This window comes from Dendropsophus ebraccatus, chromosome 3 (assembly GCF_027789765.1).
Source record: "Dendropsophus ebraccatus isolate aDenEbr1 chromosome 3, aDenEbr1.pat, whole genome shotgun sequence".
In the NCBI taxonomy this organism is placed as follows: domain Eukaryota; kingdom Metazoa; phylum Chordata; class Amphibia; order Anura; family Hylidae; genus Dendropsophus; species Dendropsophus ebraccatus.
In genome coordinates, this window is record NC_091456.1 from 28,061,780 (window position 1) to 28,075,727 (window position 13,948).

General features: G+C 43.1%; 1 protein-coding gene across 3 annotated transcripts in view; it reads right to left on the minus strand.

Annotated features, from left to right (window-relative positions):
- Positions 1-4,074: 4,074 nt before the first annotated feature.
- Positions 4,075-13,948, minus strand: part of LOC138787001 (solute carrier family 2, facilitated glucose transporter member 11-like) — a 51,600-nt gene continuing 41,726 nt past the window's right edge. For 2 of the 3 annotated variants that reach the window (XM_069964095.1, XM_069964096.1), the window contains exons 8-12: positions 11,770-11,880; positions 10,084-10,185; positions 7,952-8,027; positions 6,679-6,806; positions 4,075-4,269 (exon numbers count right to left, since the gene is read on the minus strand). In XM_069964095.1, coding sequence (XP_069820196.1) covers positions 4,075-4,269; positions 6,679-6,806; positions 7,952-8,027; positions 10,084-10,185; positions 11,770-11,880 — 612 coding nt within the window. The remainder of the gene's footprint in view (positions 4,270-6,678; positions 6,807-7,951; positions 8,028-10,083; positions 10,186-11,769; positions 11,881-13,948) is intronic. The other variant, XM_069964097.1, reaches the window with a different exon arrangement.

The window sequence follows — 13,948 nt, forward strand, 5'->3', positions numbered from 1 at the left end:
TTAATAAGGAATACCAACTTACCTCTACCCGTGCCCACAGTGAGCGGTGGCATCGGCCTCCGGACCCCTGCTGGAAGGCATGCCTGTCCTGGCTGATGGACTGGCGGGGTCGTGACGTGTCTGCACCGGAGATCCCGGAGCCTGGCGGGTGTCCCGAGGCCGGTCCAGACGCTCACCGTGGGCACGGCGAGAGGTAAGTTGGTAATCGTTATGAAATTCCCCCCTGCCAGCTGCAAGATTTTAAAAATAGACGGATTTCTCTCTTAATGTCAGTGAATGAAAATGACCTTGTTGACGTTCGGAGCCCTTAAACCCAAGCAAATCTAATCATTTCTGTCTCTGGAATGTTAACTACAGTGTATTGTCCTGGAATCTGGGTGGTTCATCGATCTAGACGAGTCAATTGTAGCAGAATCAAGACTGAGAGGTATCATGTTTGTGCAGATTTACGTTTTCCGAGTGTAAACAAGAATAATCTTAACTCAACTGCAACTATAGATTGGAAATGTTGAGACTTTTTAGCACTTTTCATTGTATAATAAAGTTCCTGGGTTTTTAGTTATTTTTTTACATCTTTTATAACTGTAATCCGCGAAAAAAAAATTCAGTGTATCCAAAATTTGTAGTTTAAACTATAGTTAGTCATTTAAACGTCTATAGGCTAATTGTTCCGCAATTACAGTTCGTACTAGGACATGTCCTATTTTTTTGCAGAACAGATTGTGGATCCTTAAAATTACGGATATTTGTGTGGCCATATCATTACAGTGCCGCGGAGATTCAATCATTTCCCCTGCTGCCAGCATGATATTGATACATCTGTCCATAAGGTCCGCAAAATCGTGGACATGTGAATGCAGCCTAAGGGAAAGAGGAGCCAGCAAATAATATATTTAAAGGGGTTATCCAGCGCTACAAAAACATGGCCACTTTTCCCCCTCTCTTGTCTCCAGCTCAGGTGTAGTTTGCAATTAAGCTCCATTTACTTCAATGGAACTCTGTTTCAAACCCCACCCACCCAATCTGGAGACAAGAGAGGGGGAAAAGTGGCCATGTTTTTGTAGCACTGGATAACTCCTTTAAGGGGAACTCTGGTGAAAAAAATCTTTCAAATGATTTGGTTTCAGACTAGCTTAATTGAATCTTTGTCTGTACAGAAAAAGCTAACTACACCTCTTTGCAGCAAAGCCTGAAGTGAAGTAAGCGTTATGTACAGCAATTAAGGGAGATGTGGCCTTTATGGTTGGCTTCTGCATTCTGCACCAATTTCTTAGCATCTACCTGTTAGATAAAAGGAGGAGGATGGACTTTGCCTGCTGGCCCTGGCCGCTAACCACTGGCTGAGTGATTGTGATATGGCTAAGCATTGAAGGAGGTTTTCAGAGGAAGCTGGCATACAACTTCATCACACCCGCTCCTTCTCCACACACCCGTAGACCTATGGCCCCATCCAAGGAAAACAGCCTGCATCCTAATGCCTAATCTGTAAATGTTAACGAAAAACAACAATTTTCTCCTTCCCTTATGTTTAGCTGTGACAAATTAAGTTCTTGATATTGATCCGGTGCTCTGCAGTGATGTCACTTAGGCGCTCTTCGCTGCGGAGCGCCTGATGAACATTCATATCAGTGCACTGAAGGCCATAGTCCCATCCCTAGTCCATGAAACCACCTCATTTGCATATTAAAGTCAAGATTTCCAGAAAACGGCACTGGGAATCAAGGTAAGAAAATTACCTTCATCCTCAGTGCCCTGTGCGCTATGGAGACATAACAGCAGGTTAAATGCAAATGTATTGACTGCATAAAAGTGCACTTACTAAATTCATGTAGAAGCGCTGTATGGGAGTTTCTGCTCTGAGTTTAGCAGCAGTGCACACTGGTCAGGTTGTATTGCATACTGTTTTTTAAGTTTCATTGTTTATCATATGCAGTACATTTGTTGGGTTTACTAACTTATAATGGAGTCGGTGCTAGACTTGTTGCTCAATAGCACTGGTGCTTGATGGACCCCTTTACAATGAGGTCTGTCAGGTTCTATTACTTATTGTTTTGATGGAGCATTAAAGGAGAAGTCCAGCGAAAATTTTATTGTATTGGCCCCCAAAAGTTATACAAATCACCAATATACACTTATTACAGGAAATGCTTATAAAGTGCTTTTTTCCCTGCACTTACTACTGCATCAAGGCTTCACTTCCTGGATAACATGGTGATGTCACTTCCTGGATAAAATGGTGATGTCACGATCTGACTCCCAGAGCTGTGGTTGCTGGAGAGGATGATGGCAGAGGGATGCTCAGTGTCCCTCCAGTGCCCTGTGTCCTTCAGTGTCCCTCTGCCATAATCCTCTCCAGCAGCCACAGCTCTGGGAGTCGGGGCGTGACATCACCATGTTATCCAGGAAGTGACATCACCATGTTATCCAGGAAGTGACATCGCCATGTTATCCAGGAAGTGAAGCCTTAAAGCAGTAGTAAGTGCAGGGAAAAAAGCACTTTATAAGCATTTCCCTTAATAAGGGTATATTGGTCATTTGTATAACTTTTGGGGGGCAATACAATACTTTAATAAAAAAAAAAAAAAAATGTTTGCTGGACTTCTCTTTTAAAAGCTGCTATTTCTGTCAAATCTGATCGGACTGGTGACGTCTATGGGCCCTATTACACGGGACGATTATCATTTGGAAAATCATTATACCATTTGAATCTAAGCGATAATCGTCCTGTGTCATTTCAGGCAACGATTGAAAAAAACGTTTGTGTGTCATTGATCGTTGATTTAGATCTGACTCTAAAATCATCGCTAATCGTTTGCTGTAATTCCACATTTGTTCACTAATCGTTCAGTGTAATTCCAAATTGTTCCTTCTTTTGCCGGGATCAGATGGAGTAAACGATCGTAGTAATGATTGTAACTAACGAATATCGTTCTGTGTAATATGGTGAGCGACTTCAGGTTAACGATAAACTATCTCATATGCAATAGCTTATCGCTAATCCTTAAAAATCGCTTAGTCTAATGGTGCGTTTACACAGAACGTTTATCGCATTTGAGCAATGATCGGCTTGTGTAAACACCGCGAACGATCAAGTGATGAGCGAGAAATCGTTCATTTTGATCTTTCAACATGTTTTCAAATAGTCTTTGGTCGTGCGCAAAAAATTTGCAGATCGCTTTATGTAAACAGTCTTTCACTGATTCACCCTGTGTGTAAGATTCGATCTTAAAGCAATTGCAGTAATGATTTTTTTTAACGAATTTTCTCTTCGTCTAAACACTCAACGTTCTAAAAATCAAATTACTTCAAAATCGATCGATTGGGCGAATTATCGCTCTATGTAAACGCAGCATAATAGGACCTTTAAAGTGACACTGTCACCCCCTTTGTGCATTCTGACATCTCTACACAGGTGTAAAGGGTAAATTTAGCGTTTTTCATACCTTATTTCATATCATACGTCATGGTTTGTTCAAGTAAAAAGTCATCTTTTATCAACTGCAGATTGTATTAAGTGGGTGTGGCCCCGCCCACAACGGCACCGATGGCCCTGCCCCCTTAACGCCCATTGATAAAGGGGATGGGGTCTAGACCTTTCGCCAGCCTGTTCCAATGGATGATGAGGGGGCGGGGCCAACTGTGGTGTTGTGGGCGTGGCTAAGTGGTGCTAATGCCGTAATGACGTATGATATAAAATAAGGTTTGAAAACCGCTAAATTTACCCTTTACATCTGTGTAGAGATGTCAGAATGCAAAAAGGAGGTGACAGTGTCACTTTAAGTAAAACCTCTGGTGGCAGCGTGAACAGAACCTAATCTGTTTTACTGCTCTATGGCAACTTTCTTTATATACTTATTATAGATTTCAATTAGTGGACATCTTCACTTCTGTGCGTGTTTATGCTTCATACGATATTTGTCGTTCCCTCTGTCCTCGTGTTGTCTAGTCTTAGCAGCAATACGCGGCATGCTACACAGACCTCGCCACTTTGCCCATTGTCATGTTTATAACCATTAAATAAATGTACAAATTAAGCTTTTTTTATTTTTTTTATTTAATATCTAAAGTGTGCATTCACAAAGGTCCCATGCCTTCATCTTCCTCTTGTTGGGAAGGTACAGAAGAGTGTCCATAGTTAAGTTTATGAAAGTCTTGTTTGATATCAAGAAACGATTTGTTCTTTGTCTCCGGTACAACCAAGTAGATAAAGCCGGCTATTAAAACACATGTCACAAAGAAGAACAGGAAGCAGTACTGATTTAACCCGTTCTGGGGGGAAAAAAAAGTACAGAAATCACATCACTATGTATATGAAATATAGGACATGAAACAATTCTTATTTACCAGCTAATCTCAGATCTAGGTTTAGAAATGTATGGTCTTAAAAGGGTTATCCAGCGTTACAAAAACATGGCCACTTTTCCCCCTCTCTTGTTTACAGATTGGGTGGGGTTTTAAACTCCGTTCCATTGAAGTAAATGGGGCTTAATTGCAAACCGCACCTGAACTGGAGACAAGAGAGGGGGGAAAAGTGGCCATGTTTTTGTAGCGCTGGATAACCCCTTTAACTAGAGATGAGCAAATCTACAGTATTAGCGAAGCGGTTCAGTGCACTTGACTTGGCTGCTTTGAACTCCAGTACGGGTCCCTGGAAAAGCTGGATGTGGTCTTGGGAAACTTCTCCCAGGACTGTATCCAGATTTTTAAGGCAGACGGAGCATAGTTCAAAGGCAGAAAATGAAGTGTAGTGAAGTGCGTAGATTCACTCATCTCGAATCTTAAAGGGCTAGTGCGGAGCTGAACATTTATTCACAAAATAACACACATTACAAAGTTATACAATTTTGTAATGTGTGTTATGTATGTGAATAGCCCCCTTCCCCGTGTCTTCCCCCCCCCCCCCCCCCCCCCCCCACGCTAGACCCGGAATTGTTGGTGCATTATACTTACTGCATTCGTGCCGACTCCCGTCCGCCATCTTGTGACAATGACTGCTTCAGGAGGCTGGCTGAACCGCTCAAGCCGGCCCTCAAGCCGGCCCCCCTCTGCCGCGTTACCGGCTGCTCAGCCGCGATTGCCTAGGCACAGTTATGCTCAGCTAATTGCGGCTGAGCAGCTGATGACGCGGCTGATGAGGAGTGCTGGCATGAGGGACGGATGGAGCGGTTCGGCCGGCCGGCCTCCCGAAGACGACGTCATTGTCACAAGATGGCGGACGGGGGTCGACACAAATGCGGTAAGTAAAATGCACCAACACTTCCGGGTCTAGCGTGGGTGGGGGAACACTGGAAAGGGGGCCATTCACATACATAACACACATTACAAAGTTGTATAATTTTGTAATGTGTGTTATTTTGTGAATAAATGTTCAGCGCCGCACTACCCCTTTAACTCGATCTTTGTATCAGTATACTCAGACAACTAGATTTGACAAGTTGTAAGCTTGCTTGCTTACAAACAGCCTGAAGTCATCTGTTCCTAGCAAAACTGGTGACTTTACAACCCACTTTCTAACCTACAGAGGTGCGGGCTGGGCGGGGGATGGGAGCGTGAAGTAAGGTCCAGTAACCACTCCAGTGTGGGACGGGAGAGAGTCCACTGGGATGATGACGATTCAAGGCTCTCTCCCATCCCTGCACCAGAACGGTCATCATCTCTATTGTGTGGGCAGCCAGTAGACCTGGATAGATGGAATACTGGGGGAGCCACTGTCACCAGCTCTCCTCGGACCATGCTCTGTCCTGGCTGCCTGTGTAGCCAACCAGACCTTCCTTTACTTCTCCCCAAAGCTGTATCACTTTGCACTTAGGCAAAGCCTGCTTTCTCCACAAGAGCATAGTGACACAGAAGGTACGGACTTGAGGTCGGTAACACGGGCAGCAGGTACGGAGCAGTAGTCTTTCCCAGTCTACTGGCTGCCCACACAATACAGCTAAATGACCGTTCCAGCGCAGGGTCAGGAGAAAGACCACTGGGATGAGAATTTCCATGTCACATCATCCTGGTGGTCTCTCTCGCACACCGGAGTTGTAGGTGTTAGCGGAGGTTACCCTGCTTCACGCGCCCATCTCCTTTGCCACACAGCTCAGCCCGCACCTGTGGGATTCCCCAGTCTATGCAGCTGCAGCTCTTATTTCTGGTCCTGTCTTTCAGGTGACAGGCCGCTCAGCCAATCGCTTGCAGCAGCACTGTCCCATGTTGGCCAGTGATTGGCTGAGCGGTCTGTCAGTTAAGACTGGCCGCACTGAAGCTGCTGCTGCGTGCAGGATCGGGAGGAGTGCAGGAGAAGCCCTGCAACATGTTTAGGTAATGTATGGTGCTTGTGAAATCGTCGGTCGCCCGCCGTGCATCGATATTACACGCAGCGATGCGCGGTCAGTGCCCAAAGATTTTAGGTTGGAACCTAAATAAACGATCAGCTGATGACATGATAATCGACTGATCGTTGTCTCTATTCCATGGAGCGATAATCGGCTGAATTGGGCCGATTTGGCTGATTATTCCTCCGTGGAATAGGACTCTTACCTTTTATTGTTGAATATATAAAACTAACACACAAGGGGTTTGTATCCCTGCGCACATATACATGTTTTACAGTAAAAGCTGATCACAGATCAGTCATGGAGTCCTGAGCACTGATCACATCCCTTTGATGGGAAGACACATAGTAATACTTACTACTATAAATGGGAAAACCATTCCTATTACAAAAAAGCTCATCCAGTTTACAGATCCTCCTATCATGTAAGCTCCTGTACGAGCCGACTGGGTAAATAACTCTGCTGTGAGGGTATTAGTGACACCACCTAGAGAGTAAAAAACACAAGAATGTTGTCAACTCTTTCTGGTACACCAAAAACTGCATGGTATGGCACTTTTTTTTTTCACCTATTTAAATTTCACTCAAAACTACAACTTTTTTTTATTTTTTAAATACTGTTTGTTATCATAAAAAAGGTGAGTAGTTTTGTATTAGAAACAGAGAAAAACTATAATGAAACAGTTTTAGTCTTTTGATATTTGTTACAATTATATACATTTGTAAGATACATAAATCTGACTTTTGTGGCATTTTTTTTCTTTTTTCATACACATTGAAATCTCAACCTTTTTTTTTATCAAGACAAATTAATACAATTAAGAGATTTTCTTTTTGGCATAGATGTGGCATTGATAGTCTACAGGCGCCTAAAGCGGGTATTTGGCCTCAAACGGCCAATAAAGGACATTGTGGGAACATAGCTATAGACTATGTTCACACAACGTCAAAAATAGAGAAAAGGCGGACGATTTTGCTATTTAAAAAAAACGTCCGTTTTTGCCGCGATTTGAAGTCATTGAAGTCAATAGGAAGATGGACGTCCAATGCACACAGTGTATTGAATAACGGGCGTTTTTGCCGCGGTCGTCAAAATAATGAACATGATCATTATTTTCGGATGTCTTTACCAAACAGCGGACGTTTTTTATTAGTTGTTCACACACAGTTTTTCTTTTGTCACCGTTCTTTCTCAATTTTTACTATTAAATTCAATGGACTTTTCAATTAAGCCGCATCCAAAGGGCAAATAGTAACCCCAAACTAGAATAATGTACAAATACCAGTCCATTTAGACAGAAAGATTATCTGCCAAAGCCAGAGACAGACTATAAACAGAGATCGGGTCATAAAGAAAAGCCTGAGATTTCTCCACTTTTCAAATCCATTTCTGGCTTTGGCTTCAAATCTTTGACAGATAATCTGTCAGATAATCTTTCTGTGTAAATGGACTCTAAGGGGAGGCCAGGCTGCTAAATGACGTCCGTTATTTTAGACTCAAAATAACGAACGTAATTTTAAACGCACCTGAAAAAAACGTTGTGTGAACATAGCCTAATAATGACTGAATATTTGTATCACCTTGCTCATCATATACATTTTTTGTTGAGTTTAGCAATATAGATTACATACCTGGTCCTAGACCAAAACTCAGTATAAAGGTTAGAACAGCGGCCATACTAAAATATGGCACCCATGCATATGAATCCTAGAAAGAGACAGTAATAAATAAGTCATTCACTCTAAGAGGAAAAAAAAAGTATATTGCAAATGATGAGGGTCACAGTATTGTACTGTATTTGGAAGAATGTATTTCTCTTATTACATGACTATTTATGTGGTTAGTAGGTTAGGGCTAGGCTGGACTACAATGGTTAGGAAAAAAAAAAGTCTCAAAGGAATCCATGGGGGTTATATGTAATGTTGTGTACTGCAGCTGTCAATTGAGTTTGCCGGCTTGCTGCCGACGCGTGTAATAGTGGTATGAGGAGCAAGCGAGCGCTGACCGCTCCTCTGCATTGCCCCATGTAATAGGGGCTTAATAGTGATGTGTGATCGGTGGCTGTTGACTGTGTAAAGATTATACTGACCTCTCCAGGTTTCCTGGTGTCCTGCTGCATTTTCCCCGCAGCCACTGGTAAAGCAGTCTCTTCAGCCAATCACTGAAAGCAGCACTGTCCTATCTTTGTGATTGGCTGAGTGGGCCATCACTGCACAGACAGGTTCAGAAGCTTCAATGGCGGCTACAGTGATTGGGGAAAAGCCAGGAGGACACCGGGGAGCGAAGAGAGGTAAGTATATACTTCAGCAAGGGCTGCACAGACATCGCCAACGATGTCCATGCAGCACAATCATTGAGCTATTTAGTAGGCTCTGTAAGCGAGTGCTGATCTGGCAGACCAGCATTTACTTACTGTGCTGATTGGGCCATTTAATACAGCCCTTAAACAAAATCTGAAGTGCTACAAAGATCCCCCACCAATTGCTAAAACAAGCTCTCAGCTAAATGCTTCTTTCCCCAGGTCACCTTCTTCCTTTCTCTATGTAGGAGATGAATTCTATAGTAGCTCTAACGATCCAGTTTCCTGCAGTCCAGCCAGGGAGAGAAGCAATCAGGCAAGGGAATCCATGAGAAATTGCCCCTTTCCCTTTCCTTATGCTTCAAGATGTGGTAAGTGGACTAATATAGAACGTTTTTGATATGTAGAACTGTGAATGAGTTGTTCATTAGGAATTGATATATGTACACTGGGTTGCCCATCATGAATTGATTCACTTACCCTCATGAATTTGGTTTTTTTATATGTGTATTTTTTATGTTAATTCTGTATATGTCACCTTGACTATGTAAATATTGCACTGATGTGTTTAGGGTTAACTACCCGGGAGGAGGAAATGGACAGCCCCTCCTTTAGCCTAATCGTTATGATTCCTTGCTGTATTTAAGTATGGTCTGTGTCATGAGCATACTATGTTTGTCCTGAATCTGACGAAGGGGCGCCATAGCCCTGAAACGCGTTATTGTTGGACTGAATAAATCGTGTTTTATGTGAACATCGGTTTCTACTTCGTTGTTCGGTGGTGAGCGCAATCTCCAGGTCATTTTTTTTTGGCACCATTTGGTTTTCCCTGATTCCATGGGTCCTTGCACAATGAGCCCAGTTTGGACCTGGGAGGTGTGTTGGACACACCATTACATGTGCTGTTGGGTGTTGTGGCTCTGTCTCCACAACCCCAAAAGGTGAGCAGTGATTTTTAATAGGTATTAGACCATTATTTCAATCCAGAGGTACTACTCTATGAGGCCCTCTGCCTTTCTTTTTGTTCTTTGTTTCAGCTTCACTGCAGGAGACAGGTTCCATAGACTTCCTATAGAAATTCAACAGAAGACAGGAGCTGGGGAGAGAAACATTCAGCCGAGTGCTTCTTCCAGCTTGTTCTAACACTCAGTGGGGGTCTGATAAGTCAAAACTTTTCATTAGTCTCATTTTAACAAAACTTGTGACCGTTCTTGTCTCTTGCTCTCTGCTTTTTACAAACACCCGATCATTGACCGGCACATCTAAGCAGGCAGTGATGGAAGTGAGTGAGAGTTTGTAGGGTCTTTTGCTGCCATTCACTCCTGACAACTGGGCTGTGTAACTGATCCTTTTTTCTGGCACTTACTGACTGCTATATAGTGGATCAGCGTTTGTGACTGGCAATAATCTCCCTGGGTAAATGACCATTGACAGGTCAGAGATACAATGAGATTTGTTTGTTACCTGAAACGTGAGCGTTAAGGTTAGTACGAGGCAAAACAACGCCATGAGAGCATATCCTCCAATGATGAGAACCCGTCTTCCGGCTCTGTCTATCAGAAGACCCTGCAAATAATAAACTGATTACCAGGGTGTCCACACAATTCTGCCACGTGTGAACACCGCCTCAGGCATATTCTGTAAATGATCACCGTTTATGCACTCTTAGCTTGAATAAATAGTAAAGAATACTATAGTCTGCCCTGTATATGCTGCCCATCTGCCAATCCCTTCCTGGCATAATGCAGATGTTTCTGGGTGATACAGAAATACAGATCCTGTAGACTTAGAGCCTTATTACACAGGACGATGTATCATTCGATATTAAATGATAATCGTTTTGTGCGAATGCAGGCAACGATCGAAAAATCGTTCATGTGTCGTTGATCGCATCTTTTGAGCTGAACCTAACAAATCATTGTCAGGTTCAGCAAAACAAATTATTCACTAATTGTTCAGTGTAATTCGACATGGTTCCTTCATTTGCTGGGATCAGAATGAGTAAGGGTCCATTTACACCCAACAGATTATCTGACAGGGTTTTTTGAGCCAAATCCAGGAATGGACTGTAAACAGAGAACAGGTAATAAAGGAAAGACTGAGATTTCTCCTCTTTTTAAATCCATTCCTGACTTTGGCCAGTTGCGTAGCTATAATACAGGCAGGGTAGGCAATTGCTATGGGGCCCGTGCAGGAGGGGGGCCGAGGGGAGAAGGTAGAAGCGTGTGTCCTTTTGCTTAACCCCTTATGTACTGCAGTGTGTAATTGACCCAATGTTGACTTACATGCTGCAAAACAAAAAGGGTTAACAAGCAGAAGACAGAGATTTCTGCTTCACTGCACTGATAACCTCTGACCTCTGTTGTCCAAGTGCGCAACCAAGTAGGAGAGGAAAATGTGCAGAGCTCCTTGCAGAGATCAGGGGTTAAAGTAAAGCGTAAAGTGTAAAACGTACAGTGCTTTGTGTTGTGCGTAGGGGAGGAGGGCCCCTTAAAAATTTTTGCTATGGGGCCCCGTGAATCCTAGCTACGCCGATGCTTTGGTTTTATAAAATCTGTCATATAATCTGTTGGTGTAATAAGGCCCTAAGGGTCCATTTACACAGAAAGATTATCTGCCAAAGATTTGAAGCCAGGAATGGATTTGAAAAGAGGAAAAATGAGGAGAGAGAGAAAGAAAGAGAGAAAAAAGAGAGAGAGAAAGAAAGAAAGACAGAGATCGACATTGCTAAGTATCTACAGTGAAAACGCTGTTGCACTCTGGTTTTGTCTGTATCTTGCCACAGCAGCGACACCTGCATAGTGTGAATAGTAGTATTGGGAGTGCTGACCAATTTCTGTTTTTGGGTTCTCAGTCATATGCAATGTGTTATTACTGTGCCCAAACTTCAGACCAATTCCATTTTACTTTTTTTCTTTTTTACTTTTGATTTTACTTACCATATGTGTTTTCTTTTCTAACAGGGTTATGTAAAGAAAAGTAGGAGCCCCCAGTACAGAAAACAAAATTGGTCCTCTAATATGATTTAGTAGTGTTTTCATACAGAAGGGCTCACTGTTGACCTTTGGGCTTCCTGATGTGCGAAGCTTATTGCCTAGATTACCTGAATCAGGACACCAATAATGTACACAGCTTGCAGGTATCACTTACACATGTCAAAGCAGTCATACATTCAGAGACTCCGGTCCCCAGTGTGACGTAAGGGATGTTTTCAGTGGGAATCCCACATTTCTGAAACACGTACTGTGCATAAAAATAGATCTGTAAAGCATAAGAACTTTAGTTTTAAAATGTATCCTATATTTAGCGATGAGTGATACAAGGTGTGACGTCATTAACAAGGACATTACAGTATAAGGCTATGTTGACACTACATAAGTTCCATGGAAATCACGGCCGTTGATTTCCACGGAACTTATGTAGTGCTGCAAACTGAAGGGATCCCAAGCGGCGCCATAGAAAACTGACATGTCAGTTTTCTGCGGCCGCAAAAAACCCTGTCAGTGCACACAATGGAGTGAGCGGCTCCGGCCGCACGCTCCATAGTGTGCTGTGGGGAGTTTTGATGCAGGTGCGCACGGATGCGCCCGCATCAGAACTCTGCGGTGCTACAGATCATCTGGTCAGTACTGCAGTACCGTCCGGGATGATCTTTTCAGAGACCGCCCGTTCCGTGACCCAGACGGGTCACGGAATGGCCAGTCTCTTACGTTGTGTGAACATAGCCTAAGGCTGGGTTCACACTAGGGTTTTGCAATTTGTTTTTGTTTTTTTTCATAAATTTTTCCATTGACTTTCATCATAAAAGAAAACGCATCAGTTTTTTTACCATACACAAAAATGTAGCTTATCACATTTTTATGTACGGTAAAAAGAAAAAATGGATGCGTTTTGATCCGTTTTCTACAATGGAAGTTAGTGGAAAAACAGATCAAAACAGATGCGCACAAATGCATCGGTTATTCAATACTTTTTTTTTTTCCTTTTTTTCCGGCAAAAACAGATGAAAAAAATGGTTTGCCTAAACGTAGTATGGCGGCTACATTAAGAGTATTTCTTGTCCAATGGGAATGCATTTATTTTTTATGTGTTTTTTTTCTTTTTATCATCTGCCCCATTTGTTGCGTCCTCTATTATAAGATTTGGCCAGGATGTTTTATGTAAAGAAGCATAATAACATTTACGGAATAAGAGCAGAGAGACTACAAATGGAGAAGAATTAAACAGCCAAATATAGTATCAAGTTACATAACTTTTATATATATTATAGGTTATGTCCATGTAACTGGATTATATGTTTTTTCTTCCTTTCCTAAGAAAGGGCAGTATCGGTTATTGTAAAGGTTTCGTTCCTTGTATAGATACTATTACAAGTAACATGCAGGTTGGCAAAGTGTGTGACCTGCAGATCTGACCCCAAATCATTCAGAGTATAATCAGAGATGATGGATCGCTTCTTCTGACCTGTCTGATCTCACACCAGAAGAATATGGCTCTTCAGCAAAAGTGTCAGGTTACATTAATATAAACCAGCCTGGGATAAACATATATATATTCTTAGATAATAGAGGTAATATTATAAGATGGACCAGGTGAGGCCTTATGCTTAGGATGCAGTACTTAGTTTTTATTTTAAAGGGGTACTCCGACTCGGTCCCCTTTTTCAACAATGCCCGGGGAGGGAACAATAGCATCCACTTACCTCCCCAGCTCCAGCGCTGCCATGCCTGCATTCCCACACTCTGGTCCCCCGGTGTCTGGCCGCTTCCTGGTCTGATACGGGACTTGAGACGTGACGTGGCAGGCTCAGTCAGCCATTCGGCGGCAGAGGTGGGACACGTTTCAGCAGTTGAATGCTGAGGGGGCCTGCCACGTCACATCCAAGTCCCATCTCAGACCAGGAAGCGGCAGGACACTGGAGCTGGGGAGGTAAGTGGATGTTATTTCTAGAGATAAGCGAATCGGTCATCTAAACGAAGCAAAGCGTTTCGTTTGATCAGCAATCCGCTCCGCTCCCTGCCACTCCACCCCGGGTGCCGGGTAAAAGCTGGAACTAATCCTGGGAAACTGGGAAAAGTTTCCCAGAATTGGATCCAGCTTTTCCCGGCATCTTGGGAGGAGCGGCACTGACAGCCAGCCGACTCGACGAGCAGACACTGATCAAAGAAAGTGCTTTGCTTCGCTTAGATGAGCGAGTCGCTCATCTCTAGTTATTTTCATCCACCACCTCCCCGGAGATTGCGGAAAAAGGGATCTTGGCTGGAGCCATAACGGCACGAAGCACTGCTCAAATGCCAAATGATCGGACTCAAGAGTTGCGCTCATCTCT